At 37.7% G+C, this 22,152-nt stretch overlaps 1 protein-coding gene across 1 annotated transcript in view; it reads right to left on the reverse strand.

The window, feature by feature from the left end:
* LOC110109227 (conserved oligomeric Golgi complex subunit 1) overlaps nt 1-19,236 on the reverse strand; it is a 21,707-nt gene extending 2,471 nt beyond the window's left edge. Inside the window, exons 1-4 of the mRNA XM_020840186.2 lie at nt 16,935-19,236; nt 8,793-8,987; nt 7,506-7,768; nt 7,036-7,221 (exon numbers count right to left, since the gene is read on the reverse strand). Of these exons, the coding sequence (XP_020695845.1) occupies nt 7,036-7,221; nt 7,506-7,768; nt 8,793-8,987; nt 16,935-19,148 (2,858 nt within the window). The 5' untranslated portion in view covers nt 19,149-19,236. The remainder of the gene's footprint in view (nt 1-7,035; nt 7,222-7,505; nt 7,769-8,792; nt 8,988-16,934) is intronic.
* Nucleotides 19,237-22,152: the final 2,916 nt, after the last annotated feature.

The raw sequence follows: 22,152 nt of genomic DNA on the forward strand, positions 1-22,152 counted from the left end.
AATATCGTCCCCGGCGAAGGGTTCACTGACTTATTTTCGTCCAGACGATCCTGATTTCGTCCAGACGAACCATACAGCCAAACATGATTTTCTCTGCACAACCTGTACCGATCGTCCCGGACGATCCGACTTCGTCCGGACGAACCTGGAGCAGAAACTGATATTACACTTATTTAGATTCTTTCAACAAATGGTTTATATTAGTCAAATCTTTCTATTCATTCTTGATGGATGAGGATGTTCATTATACCTTAAGATTTTTTTTTTTTCAATTTAATGAGAAGGGTTCGCCCAAATTGTCTCACACAAAAAAAAAAAAAAAATGCAAGAGAGCGTACATCCAAATTACAGTCAGCTGGGAAGCACTGGCTAAACAAGTTAAACTGGTCAAATCGTCCGCACTATGGCTCATTTTTACCCTCGGCATTTTGTTCTGCTAAATCAGAGAAGAATAAGTTACTTCTCTAAGCTAACTGGCACACTTCCCTGGAGGAAAGTTACAAAAACTTTAGATCAGGTCACTATCTAACCTAATTAAAATGCTCAACCATCATCAATCAGTAAGAGAGGTTCAATAGGATATTTCTATGTAGCATTTGAAGTATTGAATTGGTCGTTTGGATATTTAGCTCCAGAAGAAAAAAAAAAGTACAACAATATACCATAGGAAAAATGTGAGAGGGGCCAATGTAAGCTAAATGGTAAATGGAGCTGTTCATTTAAATCTAGGTTAGTAACAGTATGAAGGGACTACAAACGAATGTCCAGGACCAAAGAGATAGGTATGATCAAAACTAAGAGCGCATGATAATATTTTCCCCGTTCTAGATGCAAATTTATCTCTCCACATAACAGTTACCCAACAAAAAATACTGTTATCAGCTGCGGCACCTATGCTGTAAAGTTCTTTTTGTTAAAAACATATGCTCTCTAAGGTCGTATGTGCAAAACTTCACTCCAAGAACTTCAAATAGAGTTGCAGTTTTCTTGCTTAGGTTTTATTGAAACCAAGGTCAGGGGAAAATTATTCTGTGGAATCCGAATGTGTTCGGAGGCGAATCCGGACATGCCACATCACCGGGGCCCAATGCATCCGGTGACGTGGCGTGTCCGGATTCGTCTCCAAATACATACGGATTCCACACAGAATAATCTCTCCATCTTTTGGGGCCTCTTCCCTTCGTAATTTTAAAAGAAAATCGCATGTACCTCATCCATCCTCATAAAGCTCCTAGCATGAGCTTAGGCCTTTTGAAAAGGCCATAGAGATTCACTTGTTCTTAAATGAATTAGGTGTTGTCAGAGGTTATTTGTTCCACAAATGTTCTAACTTTAAGAGAAACAAAGCCCTTCACGTACTACACAAATTTGTACTTCGTCAGATATGGTCAACCCTTCTAGATGATGTTTCCTTCTTGCCCTAAGGTAATGACACAGCCTTGATAATCGAATTAGCAAGGGTTTTAGGATAGCCCACCATGACCACCTTAGCAATTATTATATTAGTTAGTGAACTAACCTTTTGTAAACCCGATGGCAAGGCTTTCCATATTGGAGCGGTTGTTAATATTATGTAGTATTTGTACATAGATCTTCAAAGGAAATCCATGTTGATTTCAAGGAGATTTGGGCCATTGAAGGCGGCTGTGATGATTCAAGCATCCTAGAGGACATTTTGTCAAGCCCACAAGTTAGCCTGCCATTATGTTCTTATTATTTTTAAGTTGGAGAGCTGAGTCATCACCACTAGTGGATTGCGGGCATTGTTGTTTATGCATTCGTCTCCCCCCTCAGCCTAGGCTAGCAAATTAGTATCTTCTAGTAATGAACACTTCTTGTGGGTCTTGGAGAAGTGATTGATAAGGCCATGGAATATAGCTGTGCTAATTCAAGCATCCTTCAAGGAAGTTTTGTCAAGCCTGAGACTTTGGGCTGCTAAAACTTCCTATTTTTAAGTTGGAGGGTTGAGTTATCACCACTAGTGGATTGCGGGCGTTGTCGTTTATGCACTAGTCTTCACCCTCAACCTAATCCAAAAAATTAGTATGATCTAATCAGGGACACTTGTTATGGGTCATGGAGATGTGACTCATAAACAAGCAATCCAAGGAGCATCACTAACCTTAACTCAAAATCATTCACATCATCTATGATCTATCGTATACTATCTTACGAGTTGACTGACAAGTTTCGTGAAATTTCCTCCCTTCTTAGACCTAAGGGTGCTACCTACAAGGATGCCTTTGGATGGATTCATGTTCTCTCGGAATTAGGGGGAAGGAAATTTGATTCATCTCAAACATGTTTATATATTTTCCGTACACATGCTTAGAAAGATCAATGAGTTGCTTGCGGCGCCATTCCCAATGAAACCTATGGTATCAAATCTACAGGTTCCCACCCTTGCCTTTTGCTACTATAGAACTTCAAATGTTTGACCGATAGCTGTTACTAGCAATATCTACCATCAAAGGACCTACAACATTTTCTTCTAATCTCTCATTGCAGCAATCAAATTACACACAAATTCGACCGACTTTGTTGATAAAAAGTCATCCCTAGACAGACCTATAGAGGTCTCCTTCCCCAACTTTTACTCAAGTATTTTGGCAAGGGCAACTTGAATAACTTCTTCATTCCCTCGAACTTGAGCCATCTATGTGCCGCATTAGGTTATTCCACTCATCATGACCTCTTTGAATTGGGTTTCCTTCACCGCTCATTGTGCTTTATCACTTGCAAAATTTTGTATAGTTTGGATATAGTTCATGGGACCTATTAACATTGGTGATATCAGTCACCTGTCCCAAACTTCGTATAGTTTGAATTATAGGTTATGGGACCTAAAAGCATTGGTGCTAGCAACCTTTGTTAAGTTTACTGCTTCTTTATAGTGGATGAAAACTTTTGGGCAATAATGAGGGCACTTTCTTTACTGTCGCCCCATGAAATGGGCTTGAATCTATTAAAGGTGGGGAAATGTATCTCAATCTCAACCAACTCCATCTAGGCCTTGGTTCTTATCTTACTTGGCCTCCTTTCGAAATTCTTGGAGTATTTGCTAGGGCCAAATTGGAGAGATGAAAATTGAATGGTAGGGTTGACAACAACAAGAGTGCCCACAATATAAGCATTGCTTTTCTCCTCCTAAAGCAATACTTGTCTTATGAAATAGAGGAAAGTGAAAATAGAAAGGCATAGTGAATCAAGGGAAATATTTTCGGTCGCTTCCTCCAAGAATTAAGAGGCTCTGCTTTAGTGATTATGGATAACACTTTAGATTGTCGCTCTCATGAGCCCTAGACCCTTTCCTCAACTGTGAAAAAAAAATCTAGAGAGTTTAATCATCATCAACATGTCTATCATTACAACATTCAAGCTACAAATAACTCTATTATGAAGCATTAGTGAATTTATTGAATGATTATTGAGTACATAAAGCTCAAAGTAACATCACACATGCACGTGCATGCATATGCATATGCATGTGTGTGTATATAATATAATAAGAGAAATTGTGCTTGATAGCTAACAATCATCACATATAACTTTTGAATCAACAAAGGGGAATGACCTAATGAACTTAAATTTGACAAGTCAACATTGAGAGCGAGATAAGCTTATCCCTTGGTTGAACTAAGATCATAACTGGCGTACCAATGTCGGAATGGCCAAACGGCTGGGGCAGGTCATACAAATGGAGCATACTGACTTTGCAAAGATTGTGAGAGAAACTATCTCCAACAATCATCATAAATCCATGAACTTCAAAACATCCTTATGAGATTTTTATTTGACAGTGTTATAAGTCATTTGGTAATAAAGAGGAGAAAATATAACATGGGCTTATGAGTATGAATGGAAGACAAATATAGACAAGGTCCCATAAATTTCTCGAGAATGATTAAGAAGATAAAACATGATTAATTTAGATTTAGGGATCAAAATTTCCCACAAGCATACAATCTACCAAAGTTAATTATATCTTTAAACACGTTACCCAATAATACTCTTCATTAAGGATTGTTATTACGCTCTAGATAAATAGTTAAGGCCAAGATATAGATGTTTTATGAGAGACTTTGTTAGAAGGCTTGGCTCTCTCTTGAGGCGTGCCACTTGATGTAGAGGTTACAAGCCTATTATGAAGTGTTGATTGTTGTATCACCAGGCTACCACAAGGGAAGGGTCTCAATGTAGTCAAACTAACTCATTTAAAAGTATCACCAAAATATATTCTTCTCAATAATATGTGAGATAAGTTCAAAAAGATTCAAAGCCCATGGCCAAAGGTATAGTGTCTCAAAAGATTAAGTTACCACTCTATAGGTGGAATCAGTGGGTATTAGATATGTATGCATATGATTTGATGGAGATGACTAAGGATGCTTAAGACCCAAGAATGTTCGAGGAAACTTCTAGAAAGAAGCTCAATGGTAGAGCGGGTACATGAGAATGATACATCTTCTCAAGGGCTCAAGATGGTAAAAAAAGACTCATTAAATTATAAATATGGGATCTTGGCATAAGATTAGGATTATGGCTACTAATGAAGGACTTTCTCTAATGAAATGAGGAGAATAAAACAAAAGACTCTCAATCCCTTGAGAGAGGGCTTCCCAAGAAGTAATGAAAGATACCGAATAAATTTTTTATGGAGATGTCTTACAGATTTTTGGATTTAAGGTCAGAGACACAACTATGTCCTCTTGAATATTGCTTTGTAATTAAATCTTGTCTCAAGCAAAGGGTTTATTCTCATAGATCAACTAAGAAGTGATTTATGCAAGATAAATAAATCTATATCACGGCACATTGTAGAGACAACAGAGTTAAATCATGCACAGGCGATGGAAGAGAGCACATGATGAATGTCAAGCTCTCACTCTTGGCCTCTAACTTAACATGATTGGGAAGTTTAGAAACAACATAGCATGCAAAATATATCATACATGGAATGTTGTATTTTTATTGAAAAGCAGAGTCCTTCTGTAAATTTAATGATACATTGATATTTATTACAAAGTATTTGAATGAAGCTCTAAAGCCGTGCACATTAGCTTTTTAGTAATAAAATGAGAAGACCCTGACAGGCAAAGATTAGTGAGGTAAGTTTCCAAGAAAACATGTCTTGGCTCAAAGATGTGCAAGCAAAATTTTGCATGGAACATATGAGCGACGTGAAAATCACAGACCATTATCGGTTATTACACTACACCACTAGGACTCAAATTCTTCCTTACCTCCTATGCTCGAATAACATGGTATTCTCTAGCAAAAGTCCTTATTAACAAGTTTGTCATTAGTAAGGGTATTCCAAAGGTTTCATGTAGAAAAATCTAAGGGGGTGACTGGCTCTTCCTCTCACGCCAAGATAACGAGTAAAGGGAAGCCAAATGGAGAGTTTGGCCAAAGCCTAATACTGGTTGAGAAGTATATTTTTGTAAGGACTAAAAAATAGGGTGAGAATGATTAGATCTATTACAAGGGCCTAAAAATGCTAAAAAATCATGAGTTACAAGACCACTTATCTACTTTCACTCCTTTCTGCTTGTGAATGTTGGTAGCTGCTCTTTTTATTGGGTGTTGCTACCTTGCGTCTATCTCTCCCCTATATTATTTTACAATTCTGTCACTTATCTCACCCTTGTGTAGGATGTTTATCTCCCTTGCTTTCGAAGGAGCTAAAGAGGAATTTATATAGCCCTCATACATCCTGGGATTAACCGGAAGAAATAGCCACTAAATAGGGCCAAGTGAGTGAGGTGAAGTTTATAAAATGCAATGTTAGGTTAGAGGGGTGACTTTGGAAAGCGCGCCATGTTGCAAAGGATTACTTATCATTTGGGTCATGGATAGAGGGAGGGATGGGAAAAAGTACCGCACATCACAATATTTGTTAACACCTTTCCTCTTTTGGGTGAAGACCTGACCGTTCATAGAGATGTACCAAATAAAATCAAAGTGAGGGTGCTTAGCTATTGACCTCGAGTGCTTTTTGGCAAAAGGATACTAACAACTTGGTCAAGAAGGTAAAGAGAGTACAGGGTTGAGCTCCCTTCGGAAATTATTGAGGGCATACCTTAAAGGAAAAGAGCCAAGCGTACCATGGTGGAATGACTGCTTGGGAAAATTGCTAATCAGACCAACCTCCTTGGGGAGAGATGATTTTGGCCAATGATTCGATGAAGAAGTTGTTGAGAGTATCCCCTTAGGATGCGAAGCCCATATAGATCCAACTGGACATAGCATTAAGAAGAATTCACCGAGAAGGAGAATCCTCTTGGAGGGACGGAGCTGATGCCTTGAGAAGAATATAGAACCCTAGAACCTACTTGATTGAAGCTAGGTGAGGATCGAGAGGATTTGAAGCCAAAGAGATTGTCTTGGGACAATCCATTAGATCTCTAACAATCTCGTCGAAGATCAATTTCGTCGCGGGGGGTCTAAGATTCAGAAATCTATTTCCAAATAGTTGGCATTAGGCTAATGATGATCCATGTGTGCATATGCGTGCATGTATGGGCGTGTAGTAATATGATTGGTGAAATATATGAGAAAAATTAGACATTTAAAATAGATTCTACATGTCATCCAACCATCTTTATACTTTTCACATGCTTTGAATGGTTAAATCATCACTAAAATAGATAAACTTGATCCACATGTATTTCTTATGTTTTAGATCACAATTAATAGTACAATCTTGAGTATGAAAATTATATAAAGTGATAGATGATAAAAATAAAATTAGAAGGAATATAATCACTTTTCTTCTGTGAATGAAAAAAATACATCTGAGTTCTCATACACTACAAGTTGTCCTTAATTAATCAAAGATATAATCAATTGATTAGCTATTGAAAGAGCTAATTAGCATGATCTGCAACCTTCAAACCCCTCAAACAAATATAAACATATGGCAACTTGTGAAGCAAACATTCGACTCATAACAATAGTAATCAAGTAAATGGTATTGGTGTGCCCTGATTTGGAATTGAAGAAAATATATATTTCGAAAAAATTTGTAGGTACCTGATTGGAAGGTACTTAAATCTTGGAACTGTAGAACATCTCAATATATTTGATTCTGTATTGGACTTTGTAGGTAATTTTTGAACAGTATCGACATAGAGGCGATTAAGCTGAATAAAGAACCCAAAGAGTACAGAACATCGTTTGTATGCCTGCTTTTCATTCTCCCAAAGGTAAGGCTCATACCTGCAAATTCCAGAATGAAAGTTTATAATACAAAGAAAACAAAAAAGAGAAGTATTCAGACCATAATTAATCAAACCTGGTTGAAAATCAAAAGATCGGTAAATCAACTATTCTGGTTGAAAATATATATTAAAAAATTAATATGTTATAAGTAGGAACATATAGCACATAAAAATTATCCAAAAATAATATATTTTTCAATAAGCATTCATCCATTCTGTTTTTCGAACATGATAGAGGTAAAAATTAAAATGAGTGAACTTCAAGAGTGTTGCAGATCTTACGTGGCCCAATCAATGGGATCCAATCTTTGTGAGAACCTATGTATTAGCCCTGAAACAATCTCCATAAAACTTGAGTCCGAAGATGACACAAGTTTTCTCCTTCCAGGGGTCAATTCAACGCTAATGGAAGTTACATCCTTGCCTCCAGAGAGAACATCAGCAGAGAATCTTAAGTCTAACATAATCTGCAGAACACCTTTTTCCGATATATGTGATTCAGGTGCCTCCACTTTTGCAAGAAAGTTTTCATAGACTTCAACAACCTGTGCATCAATTGGATTAGCATGCTCATGACAATGATCATTGAAAGAAATAGCAAAGCTAAACAAACACTAAGATCTATACAAATTTCAAGAAGGCAACAGCCATGAAATCAAAATCTAAAAACGGGCTTACTAAAAATATAGTATTTCAATTAAAGACGATATGTTTCTGTTGAAGAAACTAAAAGTGTGACATAAAATCAAGAACAAATAATATTAGAGGGAAACTTCGTGAAACAAGCCATTTATATAATAGAGAAACCAAATCACAATCAGTTATATAAAAATCGAACTATCACAGATCAAGAATAACAACATGAACTTAAGAGGTTGTATCAAAGTTGACCTTTACTATCAAAGCTTTGATGTGTTCAAGTTAATCTATTGACCAAGAGTTTAATAATAAAAACACCACTTTAACCATGTGATGATGGAAGAAGATGAAATTGCAATGTCAAGAATAGTCATAACATTTAAGCAGATCAGTAAAGTATATAATGATAAAAATACCAACACATGCATTCGGAAATTAATAAATTAAGTTCACTTTTTCACATAAACAAATAATAAATTAAGCTCACTTTTCACATAAACAAAGATTGGTTATCTATAGTGTATAATAAATATATGGATATAGGTGATAACATTAGAATAATTTAGTGCACTTTATAAGGAATACTTAATTACTTAAATTCCTCGCCCTACTAAAAGCTGGGACAATATCCAAATAAACAAGCAAACATAAAAGCTGAAGAAAATGACTATTAGCCTATCAGGTTTTTAATAGCAAAACAACAAGGTGTTATTCACACAGGCCATTGCATGGCCTCAATTGTTACTGAATGATAGGCAAAGTTTCAACAGAGAATCATCCCTTATTTGCACCGATCAGCAAAAATAGCCTAAATAATTAAATTAAATCAATGAGCAGCAAGAAATAAATTAAGTTGAAAAGAAGCGATGGTCCATAGATATTCTGTAAAAAAAAAAATTCCAATATGCAGCAATAAGACAGACAGCAGACCTTCTTTAACATTTCAGAGGCAAAATTTTGCAGGATAACTCTATCAAGAACATGCCCTCCAACTTTATGAATTTCTTGGCATGCTTGGAAGAGGAAAGAAACAATGTACTGTGAAGCCATGGAAGGAAGAGCTATTTGCATCTCTAAATGATCCTCAGCAGGTTCGTCTTGCTTGATCACAGTCACTTCCCAACCCTAATCAAAGCACAATATTATCACTCAATGGATCATAAAAACAAGCAAAAGTACTAATGCATACAGCCTTGGTATATGAAATGGCCAAGAAACTATTAAACATAGAACAATTAAGAACGTCAAAGAACTATTACAAATTTTCACATCGGACTAACAACAATATCTGACACCTTTAGCAAGTACATGTGTTTGCTACAAGATGCCTATCTAATATGCATAAAGCTAAAGATGCATAACGATTAATTAACTAATGGATTTGTTTATAAATACTTCATTCCAGGTATTCAATAGCTTGCTAAATAATGATTAAACCAATTATGAACAAGTTTTGATTAACTAAAGTATAAAAACGAATAAGAGAAAAATGAAAAACCAAAGTATTTTGGTGAAATAGCTTTCATTACTTAACATGCTTCGCAATAATTCAAGATGCTTTCTTAACCCAAGTTTTACCGGTGATCTTTACGAGTATGGATATGGAAGATCATCAAATCAAGATGTTAGACCGGTCCAGCCGGTCCACGCGGGACCCGCCTGTGCGCGAAATGGCGGAGGTCTTCCGCCTCCTTGTACTAGCCGCGCGAGCTGCAAGTCCATGGGAGCCAATTTGGAAGGATTTTTTAGGGAGTTCAGGAGGGAAATTGAATGTAGGGACTATTTAGAGATTTCCTTTTGATTTGTATGCATTAAATAGTTTGTTTTCCTAGGGTTAGGGCATCTTGAATTTGGCTGAAATTTAAGATATCCTAGATTTAGGTTTTCTTTGGGCTCTAGCGATGTCTAGATATTTGGGAGAGATTGATCCTCCTCTCGAATTGAGGATCAACTGTATCTTGCTATTTTCCGTTTATATTTCATCAAATAATACAAAATTTTTACTGTTTTCTTGGTTTTGTGTGGATTCTTGTGGAGGATTTTTGCTATTTTCCGAAGATTGATAGGAAATACTTGAGATCTACAAGTGTTTCCTATCAAATTGATATCAGAGTTGTTTTTGGGACTTTTTGTGGGTTGTTTTTGTGAATTTCAGTGGCTGTTCTTGGGATTTCAAAGAAAATTGCTGTTTTTGAAGATCGAAGTCCAAATTTTTATTTCTACAACAATTCAGGCATCAATGGCGGCCAAGAAAATGAATGCATTGGAGGAACACTTCAAAGTGGAGATTGGACAAATGAAATCTAAAATTTCATATCTCCAAACTCAAGTTTCAGATTTAAAAAAAAGATGTCTCAGCCATCCATGATAAGTTCAATTTGAAATTTTTCATCTTGGAGGAGAAGTTGAAGAAAGTGCTCGAGGGCCAAATCAAAATATTGCCGTCGGAGGTGAGGGAAGGCGCCAACAATCACGGAGATGGGAAAAATCCTAAGCTAATCAAGCAAAGGGGAGATCGGGAAGTGGAGACTCGAAAGGGAGAAGAAAAAATACCTCTCCTAGAGCCTATTTCTATGGAGAAGCCGGGCAAAGGGTATGAGGGGAGGAGTGAGGAGGTAGGGCAAGAACGAAGATGTGCTGATTTGAAGAGGAGAGGGGCGAGATCGAAAAGAGAAATGAGTAATTATGATCAAAGGGGAGCTGAATTTGAAAGGGAAAGAGTTTGTTATGATTCAAGGGGTGATGAATTTGAGAGGAGAAGGTGGGAATTTGATAAAAGGTTTGGGTATGAACATAGAAGGAATGATTGTGACACTTGAGAGAAACCACCCCCTCGGGGAATGTGAAATTATGGAGGGAACAAAGGCGATCCGAGGGTGAGGAAATTAAAGATGCCAATTTTGAGGGGGAGGATGCGCACGGGTGGATCTACAAGGTTGAAAGATATTTAGTTGTCAATGGGTTAATAGAGGAGGAGAGACTGACGGTAGCAGACCTATGTTTGGAAGGGAAAGCTTTGGTTTGGTACCAATGGAGGGACATATGAGGAACCATATGGAGTTGGAGGAAGTTCAAGGATTGTTTGACAGAACATTTCCGAACCGGTGGGGAGAAAACTTCTATGAGCAGTTCTTCGTCTTGACGCAGGATGATTCAGTGATAGAGTATTGAGAGAGGTTCGAGTACCTTGCTAGCCGATTAGACCGCCTTTTTGAGATAGTGCTAGAGGGAAATTTCATGAAAGGATTAACACCAGAGATCCGGGCAACGGTTAGAATAATGAGGCCTCGTGACTTGGGAGAGGCTATGGAGCTAGCTCAATTGGTAGAAGATCAAAGACACCTCGAGAGAGAGACAGGAGACCCGTACAGGATGACCACCACCTTATTGAAATCCAAGGAGCCAACATCGGATACTCTTCGGGGGGATTCGAAGGAAAAGACCGCAGGAGGAAGACCTAGGGACAACTTCAAGAAGTTCACAATGATGGAATTACATGATGTGGGGGGGTGAGTTCTTGAGAGGATACACCCTAGAGGACCTTGCATCACCCGTCAGACCGATGGATTTCGGGACTCGCGGTTACTACTCATAGAATTTCCTTCTCCCTCCTCCCTTGGTTACCACCACCGGTCACCTAGCCCAAGACCCCTAAGCCGCCGACCCCTCCTCCCTCCTCCCTCCTCCCCACAACCAACCGATTCTCCCTCCCCTCCGTCGGCCTTCCCCAGTTGCCAGGCCGCCGCCCCTAGCTCCCTCCGACCAACCTCCAGCTGCCAGGCTGTCACCCCTAGCTCCCTCCGGCCAACCTCCAGCTGTCGGCCTTCCCAAAACCACCATAGCCGCCGGCCATGCAAGTCTCATACCCTAAATTTCAAATTCCTACATCCACTTCAATACTTTCCTAAAATATCATTCTATTAATTTGGAAATCTATTATTTGAAATCAAATTATTTGAAATTCAATTTCTTACCATATTAATCAATCAAAATTTTAGGCAACCCCCAATCTCCATAAATCTGAATTTAAAATCAGATTTAATCATCCAATTACATTCATTGCATGGGGGACCACATACATGGAATGCTGACATAATTTCCCCTCCCCTCCTTTGGCCGCCCCCTACCCTTTCCTTTTTCTCTCCCCCAATTAAATCCCTCTCTCCCCAATGGATGCAAATCTGAAATTAATTCACATTTGGAGTCATCAATCAACATTCAATGCAAAGATCCACATTCGTTGAATGTGGACGCTTTCCTCCTCCCTCCATTGGCCGGCCCCCTTTCCTCCCTTTTTCTATTTAGTTTGTTTCCTAATTAAATCCTAAGATTAGAGGATTTTAATTACCTCTTCCCTCCTTTATTCCCATTTGTTTGAAATTCTAAATTTCAAATCTTCTTCATTCAAATTCCACCAAAAACTTGAAATTGATGTCAGATTTGAACTAATCTCCCCCCAACAACTCCCCAACCCAACTCTCTCCTAGATTGTGACCTAGAGGGGATTTCCTGCCATCACAACACTGCTGTCGGGCCTCTGGTTGATCCATGAATTGCTTTCCAGAAAACTACAGCAAATTAACTTGCTGTCCCAAAACCCAGAGTTTCAATTTTGCTTTGCAGAAAGAATTCTAGCAAGCTGCCCTTGCTGTCCAACAATCCGGGAGCTTCCGTTTGCTGTCTAGAAGTCTTCACACAGCTGCCGTCTTCTTCATATTCGGGTAAACTTTCTATTGACCAAGAATCTTAAGCGCCTATTGTCCTTTAGTGGCAACCTTGTTATTGTGTAAGTTTTCTCCTGCATGAGCCTAGTTCATAGAGTGTGAGTGAGGGAAAATCAAAGATGAAAGTTCTATTTGTTATGTGACTGATTCTTGTTATTTGCATATTTAGTTTTACTATCTTTTGTTGTTATTTTGAATCATCCTGTTAACCTAAAACTGTAACTGCATGCCAAATCAAATTTACAACTATGGAAACCGAGAATCTAATCTTAAATGAAACATTAACTTATAATTGTATCGCAAACACAACTTTCTTATTAATCCCTACAATTCTTGTTGTTCGTTTTACATCATCAGGTTCTTACCGTTTGTGATGAAGAAGGAATGGAAGAGGGCATCGTCTTTCCACCTTTCGGACAAGGTGGATCTTTGGGAGGGAAGTATGGTTAGACCAGTCCAGCCAGTCCACGTGGGAATGGCCCCTGCGTGAAATGGCGGAGGTCTTCCGCCTCCCTGTACGAGCCGCGCGAGCCGCAAGTCCACGGGAGCCAATTTTGGAAGGATTTTTAGGGAGTTTAGGAGGGAAATTGAATATAGAGACTGTTTAGAGATTTCCTTTTGATTTGTATGCATTAAATAGTTTGTTTTCCTAGGGTTAGGACATCTTAAATTTGGCTGAAATTTGAGATCTCCTAGATTTAGATTTTCTTTGGGCCCTAGCGGAATCTAGAGATTTGGGAGAGATAGATCCTCCTCTCGAATTGAGGATCAACTGTATCTTGCTATTTTCTATTTCTATTTCATCAAACAATACAAATTTTCTACTAATTTCTTGGTTTTGTATGGATTCTTGTGGAGGATTTTCGCTGTTTTCCGAATATTGATAGGAAATACTTGAGATCTACAAGTGTTTCCTATCACAAGACCACCTAATTTTCTTAAATTATAAAGTTAACTATCTTGCAAGTACAACAATATTATAATTTCCTGTGGAAATAAATAATTAATACATATCCATCATTGGTTTACATGATCACTCTTTATCTTTCTATTGTGGCGCATTCACCACTGAGAAATCTGATGCTTCACAATCTATTATTAGTACTTTCATTCTAAATCCGGCCCTTAAAATTAATATTGTAACCCTTTTATGCAGTGCAGCATTATTCAGTAAATGTCTCATATCCATAGTTATGACCTAAACATTAAATCTTTTACATAATTATAACATGCTTACATTCTAATACCAAAAGTAGTTATTTGCATTAAGCTTTCATTTGCATATCATTTTCTTGGACCCAATTCTAAGTTATTAGTAAAACTATAATCTCTACAACGTAGTTAACCTTCAAAAAGCCTATACTCATCACATTGACCATTCCTTGCATCAAATTAAAAATAATAGTCACTTGAAACACATATAACCCATCGATTTTCTCCGGTAAAAGCATGTATGATAGGACAAGTTAGTTCCACACAAACTCATTCCGTTAACTAATTATCAATCTAAATTATAAATGAGCATTAGTATTCACAAAGTTACAAAGTGAAAAAAATAAAATAAAGGATCCTATTCAAAAGTTCCTCTCTCTGACCACCATGAACTCATATGCATCCAACTAGTTGTTCATAATCTCATCTAATGGTGCTTGTGATTGAACTTTTCCCTTTCCCTACCAAGTATAAGGGAGAGCGAACAACCAAAGAAACTCATTACCATGCCAACCACTTTCTAAGGCATCCTACTTCCTCACATGAAGCAGTTAAAGTCATCAGCCCTTGCCAATGGCCACCACTACTCTATTGCTTATTTCATACAATATGGAGCTATGCCCGATCGTCTGCACGTGACGCTTCGACTCCAGCATCTTGTTGCTTCCAACAAAGGAAATAACAATGGTCCTCACCATAACAATGGTCCTCACCATGGTTTAGGCATGAAAAAGTAAATGGGAGAAAATTGGCAAGGCCAAGACTACTTGAATCATCTCAACCTAGGCCAAGTCAATCAAGACGTCCCTTTTTCCCTCTTTGATGCGCATCAATAAAATTAATGTGGCATTAAACCTAAAGATGAAACGAACAAAGGAAGATCTGACACGGACTAGACCACTTTGATCATTCCAACCTAGGCCAAGTTATCCAAGTCCATCATGACGGAACACTCTTCTGCTCCAAGATGTCATCAATTAACAAATCAACGGGGCATGAACCCTAAGGAAGAGCTGTTGATACATTAGCACTTGTATTTAATTGGTGCATGAGCCATCAATAACCCAAAAATGGCCTTGATAGTTGACATGGTACTTCCAACCATCTCTATATCAAAAAGACTAGCTGGGTATAGTTAAGTTGGCTTGGGTTTGAATCAATCAAATGCATCTCTATCATAATTAATCAAGCTCGAGGCACACCCATGATCATTATATCAACATCTACGCTAACTAACACTTGAAAGAATTTTAATTTGCCACAAATACCTAAGAAAAAATTCTTTAAACTTTTAGCGCTTAAAAGGATCCTTATATTGCTCATGGTCCAAGCTAGGAATCCAAATTTGGATCCTCAAGGTGATCCAATATGAGGCCTTCCCATAGGGTGAACATCTTTTAGGGAATCTCCATCAGTAAATTATACGTAGCTTCAAGCAACATATTTTCCTCATGAATTCTCCTTTAAATGAAGTATGGCAAGCACATAACAAACATAAACGCTAATCTCATGCATCGTCATGTTCAATTCTCATGTTTGTAGGCATCACTTGGTGATGTATGGCTTCAATTTGTTAAATTGATTGATTGGCTCAAGGGACTAGCAGCATTCTTTGACTTCATATCCTCATTTTTGTTTCAACATTTTCCCTTGATCATTTTTTAACATTCTCTTATATCCACACTTATTTGTAGACTTCAAATTCATAACCTTATACATGATTTAATTTCATAATTATATAATTTTCTTCTTTAGTAATTGCATATACACACTAACACACTAAACATGTTTAAAGCGCTCAATGGCTCAAAAGAGAAATTGATCAAAATCTTTCATCATCAATAATTTAATTCAAAAATTATAAAATTCCTCATTTCCATACATAAAAAATAAAAAAAAAGGTGGATGAGAAGTTTAACAAAAAAAATTCCATATTACATCAAAAAAAAAAAGTAAAGAGTCATTGATTAATTCATTATTTATACTTGAAAGTTCATTTCACTTTTAACACCAAAAAGATAGCCAAAGTGTGATAGCTACCTGCTTGAACTAGCATTCATAGAATCTACAATTTAAATATCATGACTCAATCTTTGATGTGGAAAAAATAATTAATTTTACAGGATCTTTCAAATATCATTTAAATGCAAAAATAGTCTTTCATGGAATATTTTTGTGATTAGCAAGCATTATCCATAGTCTATATGACAGTTGATCATTTAATCTTTTGACACTGCACTATTCTTTTTGCACTCAATATGACTAAAATTACTTCTTGCAGCAGTAAAAGAGCAATGAGAAACAACATACCTAGGCATCTATGATGGTATTAAGAATGCTTGGAGCATTCCTGAAGTTTCATTATAAAATTTAAAATTTCCGCATGTTTACCAACCAACAGTAAATAAATTAAGCAACATTTGGTTAATCTCCAACCCTATTTTTCTTCTTCTCCATGTGAACCAGCAGGTTGACCGCTAATATATTTTCAGATTAGCGATATAGACATGAAGTCAGGCTATTTCAGCAATCTTCAAAAAGACAAACTAAAAACGGGAAAAAAGATGTCCCCCAATAATAAATTATCTTAGTCATTTCAATTGTCGCTTCCATTTAGTTATCAACATGGGTTAATTTACCATACAAATTTTAGTTTACACTTTGTCAAGTTTTTCTATGCCATACACTAGGTTGATCATTTAGCACTTGAAGAGTTTGCAGTCTTACACCAGTAAATTGTTTTTTTTTTCGATTTCTTCACTTATTAAACTAGAGGAAAAAAGCAACAAGATAAAACTAAGTCTTCTAGATGTCTTATCAGTTAATAACGGGGCTTTTCCTTCATGTTTTCAGAAAGTCTATTGAGACACCTAGGCAGTCAACATTATTTGTAAACAAATCTTGCCACAAAACAGAACCAACTTAACATCACTTGTAAGATGCTTTGAAAAAAACTCCCATCAACATCAGATAGCTTATGCGAGAATGAAGGAGGAGAAATATTATTTCAGAGAAGTAATAACATGAAAAGCATCAAAAGAAGAGTGTCAGTAGATTATAGATACCAAAAATATACTAGCATTAGAAGTAGATATGCAAGATGGAAATCTAGCAATTCTTAAAAGAATATACATACTCTCAGAGGGCTTGTCGCAGAAAGAGCATCATCATGATTGAGGTCGTTAGACAAAATGATAGATAGCTCATTGGCAACCCAAGTAATCCATGAGCCATGGGCTCCGATGCAAAGATCCTGAAGTTTTCTACTCAACTCTTCATATTTTATGTTTGTACTGTTATCAACTGTAAATAATGCAGCAGCAGCTGAAATAGCTTGCCTTTTAGGGGTTTCAAGAGACTGTCCAGGACTTGGAGGTCTATCAAAAGCAGGTCTTCTAGGGCTAAAAGATATTGGAGAGTTAAAGGTATCTTTGGATTGTTTGGATAGAGGCGAGGCCAAGCTAGCATATGCTGAGCCAGTTGTTTGCTTCACCCATTGCCGGGGAGAACCAAGTATGAGTGGAATATAACTTGAATGGTTTCGCAATGCATACAAGAGACGTCCAAGAAAAAGAGATCTCTCCACAATTACAGGAGAAGGCTGAGATTCATTATTCATTCTTTTGTTAACTAAAGAAACAGAGAGGCTGCCAATCTCCTCTTGAGTCTCCCCTAATAGGGCTGATATTGCCTTGTAACATTTATCTTGAATATGTGGTGCTAGTTCCTTTAATCTTGTTGTAGCATTATGTGATTCTATAAAGCACAAAAGATCATCCAAAATGCTGCACAATCTCTTATCTATTAGATCCCTAATTCGGTTGACCTCTGGTCCAAAATAAGCATTGAGACAGTTGCGGAAGTCATTCTCATTAGCAGCTGGTTTGAAATTCAGGGCAAGTCCTATTCTCTTTTGATTAAACTCCGAAAACCAAACTCCACCACCCTTTGATGATTTCTTCAGGTACTCAGAGAAATCCTTTGCACCATTGAGACCCGATACAATTGCTTCAACTGAATCCTTAACGCTAACCTCTTTTGTCAAGTTGTCAAATCCAGATTGCACAATTTCTTTCATCCTCAGCAGGAATGCTTGTTCCATTTTATCCTCGAAGATATCCTTGCCATCTTTCAGAATAAGCCCGCAGATTTGCTTCCAAGGGGATTTGATATCAGAACCAAAGACACCCCTGAGCCACTCCTCCAAGCTCTCCTCTAACCCCTCACATCCATCCAATGCCTCCTGGACCATCTTCTCAGCAGCCACTAGCCCTTCACCACTTGAAATAGTTTGAATAAGTCCCTTACCAGTAGAAGACTGTGCAAAGATCTCATCACAGCAACTCTGCAGCCATGCAGAGCATGTCTGACTTACAAATTCCGGCTCCAGCAAAACCATCACAGATTCCAGCTTCTCCCTGTGGGATTTCCAAAGGTTTACCTCCTCCTCCGGATTGGGGATTCCCCCAAACAGCTGCGTCCCTGGTGGCGAACCAAGCACCATTTTGTAAAACAGTGGCATCTCATTCAACGCATGACGTAAGAGTTGTCCAACTTGCCCTAAACTAGCCCTAATTACCCTTGCAATGTCGCAGAGCACCGCCGTGGGACTGTCATCTGCCGCTGAGCTAACGAGCTTCTGCGAGATCCACGCCCGTCTCGAGTCGAGGAAGATGTCAAGAATCTGCTTAGGGTTGAGATCATCAATGGTAGCAGCGGCGGCAAGAGCGTCAGCGTATGCAGCAACAGTAAGGCCACGGTCCATGAGGCGATCCCGGCTGCGCTGCGAGATCTGGGCCGTGAAGCTCTCGACGATCTGCCACTGGTGCTGCAGCAGCGGGAAGCGGGAGAGAACGTCGGAATCGGCGGCAACTGTGGAAAGGAGGCCATGCACTTCCTTGGCGCGGAGATATCGGCCGGAGGCCTCGAGGAGCATGGACTCGTCAAGGCATCCCCAGATGTTTTCCGGCGTGTCGACGAGGTACTTGACGCGGCACGCAATGCCGTAGATCTTGCCGCGGGCAGGGTCGGGGGCGGTGTGAGGCGAGTCGGTGGTGGAGGGAGAAAGCGATCGGAGGGCGGTTTCGATGAGGGAGAGGTTGGAGGAGATAGAGTCGCAGGAGGATTTCATCCGGATGATTGAGTCGGCAGAGTCTATGAGGTCGCGGTAGCTTTTACCAACAAGCTGCCGGAGTTCTTCCTTCTTCTGCTCGATATCGCGGCGCGTTGCGGCTTCGACGGCGCGGATCTCATGGATCGGCTTTGAGCGGAAGAGCGACTCCGCGTCCCGAAGACTTCCGGCAGCGGGTGTGGTCTTCGAGTCCGCCTGCTGGCGGTTGGGCATCCTCATGGTGACAGGGCGCGGGAGCCAGATCCGAAACTGCGTTGCTTTGGCTTCTCTGCACTCTCTCTCCTTTATTTCCTGGTTTAAGAGAATTTGCAATTTGTAGCTAATTATTTGCCCTTTCAAAATTTGATGCATGAAAATCAAAGAAATTTGCTTTGTTTTCGGGGCTGTTTGGTTGCCTGCAAATTAAACACAATGTAAAATAAATGTAGTGCATTTCAAATACTTTGAGGTTGTTTGGTTATCTGCAAAGTAAACTCAGGAGAAATATTTCTCTTGTTTGGTTAGATATATTCATAGTAAAGTAAAAACAGTGTATTTGTAATTTTTTTTGTCATTATAACTTGTGTATTTATAAAAGTAATCATTGATTATTTAAACTTCGTTTGGGATAGCTTTCTTCTTGCTTTCTAAAACAACTTTTCAGTGCAAAAATTAACTAAAAAACCGTTGTAAAAAATAATATGAAAGTTGTTCCAAATGAAGCCTTCCAAAACTCTCAAAACGGAGCAAAGTGAGCTGTGTGGCATGGATATTTTCACATGCCAACCAAAAGAAAACATAACATTCAAACATAACGAAAAAGAACATCAGGGATGCCTCCTTGTAAGATCATCCATACATAACCTACAAAATTTGTCATATAAGATGAACACTCTTTTAAGTTATCAACGACAACAACAATAAATCCCAAACCATACAGTTTAATCCCTGAGACAAACTGTTTTGGTGGCGTAGAAAAAAAAAGGAAGCAAACATGGCTCGAATGGATGGAAGTAGAGAAGTTGAAGGATGTATTGAACGTTGTGAAATTACAAACTATTGAGCACATTATGTGCTACAATAAATAACATGATTCTCAATCATAACATATAAACAACATTAATGAAAATGTACAATTAAAAAACAAAAGATAAAAATATAACCATAGTTCGTAGTTATAATTACAACAAATTAACATGAAACAGTTTATAGTGATAACAACTTTAATAGATATGACAATCTTCAACAACTTAAATTAGTTTTCTAACTCTTTACGCATCCATCTAGTCTTCGAATCTGTAGGTTTTGAAAGAAAAGATGGTATTAGTGTGGGATTTTTTTATAAATTATTATATATCGTATCAACCTCTTCTTCTGAGAATCCAGGAATATTTGTTAACTCAAACATCAGTTCAGTATACATATTCCGAATTTGATTTGGAGATGTTATTGAGATCTTAATTGCGTTAGCAACTTCATTCACGCTATCAGCCATCAAACTAATATACTCATGAATATTTTGATCGATAGCTGACAGATAACAAGCAATTTCTTTGGCATTACATTAATTATATTTGTAGGTATGACTTTTGTGAATATATAAATAGAAGATTCTCATCATGGTCCATAAGAGTAGTAGATCAATACCACATATAACAATATAATCAATAAAACAAAGAAGTAGAACTTAGTAAGTTACATGTAAATTCATAAAAAATGAAATTAACAAATCTAATATCCATCATTTTGCATGCGAGTCCACATGAATTGAGCAATTTCATCTCTTTTATCAAGCCATTCTCGCGAATCATCTACAATTGCTTGCTCTCCTCTTCTACAGTGGCTTCTTCTAGCCCATTCATCCTCGGATTGAATGAATTCATCACCACCTTCTGTAATTATCCAATTATGCAGTATGCAACAGACAATCACTATATCAACTTGAGTTTGTAGAGGAAAGTAGGGGTCACATTTTATAATTGTGAAACGGTTTTTCAAGGAACCAAATGCACGCTCAACAGTTGCGCGTAATGAGGAATGTCATAGATTAAAAAGCTCCTTTGAATTTGTAGGTTGAATGGAATTGAACTCCTTCAAGTGATATATTGTGGCACGATATGACGATATAAAACCATTGCGTGTGGAGTAGCCACCATCAGCTAGATAATATTTACCTGTTGGGACACGTAAACGATCTGATCGTTCTAATGCATTTTTAAATACTGATGCGTCATGAGAAGAACCTTCCCAACCAGCAAGTACGTATGTGAACCTCAAATCAAAATCTACTACTGCTAAAACATTCTGTGTTGGATAGGGTTTCCTTCCTCTAAATGCGACTTCGTTTTCTTTTGGAACCCTAGCTTTAATATGAGTTCCATCTATCGCACCAATACAATCCTAAATTTGACACAAAGTATATTTAGGATTCCTTAATAAACAGAGAGATTTGCATTGAATGAAAATTGATTATACCTTAAAAAATGGCATGAACGTATTACTTGATTTAATCTTATATGGAGTTTCAGTTGATGGAGGCTTGATAACTCCCCTACAACATATAATGCAGCTTTGAAGTACCTACTAACAGTTTCTCCAGAGCAATAAAAGTTCAATCGGATGACTCGATTACGAACACTATGCCCAAGTGTATGTAATAGCATAGCAACTTGTTCCTCGATCCGAACATTTATTGTGTCTAACAACAATCCTTGTGTACGCATTAAATCACATAATTTGAAAAAATGTGCTCGCCCCATGCGTACCATGTCAACACAGTCAGGATCACATCTATTATATAACATAGAAAGATATGGGTCACATTATATATTCCGTTGAGGATCAGATTATTTTTTTTCTTTGCGAATCTGCTGCAATAGTACACATAATGCATCAATTACAATCCAAATCACTTTGAGCACATCATTATATTTTTGAATTTGATGTAGCTCATATTTTCCTATGGTTTAATCATCTTTGTAACTATAACATCAAAATTCAAACAAAAAAAAAATCAAGGAACAATAATTAATGAGATAAAACGAGTAAAAAATAAAATCATTATATTTTTAAATCTGAAGTTTGTTTTTATTAAATTTGGAATGGTAATTGGTAAAGTTATAAGATGTTCCTTATTTATATACCAAAGGAAAAGTGTATAGTCCCAACAACGACTCACAAATCTAACAAATATAAATATTTTCTTAAAGCACGGCACTAAAAAAATCTTACCCAGTAGATTGAC

Source organism: Dendrobium catenatum, unplaced genomic scaffold, assembly GCF_001605985.2.
Source record: "Dendrobium catenatum unplaced genomic scaffold, ASM160598v2 fragScaff_scaffold_1520, whole genome shotgun sequence".
In the NCBI taxonomy this organism is placed as follows: Eukaryota; Viridiplantae; Streptophyta; class Magnoliopsida; order Asparagales; family Orchidaceae; genus Dendrobium; species Dendrobium catenatum.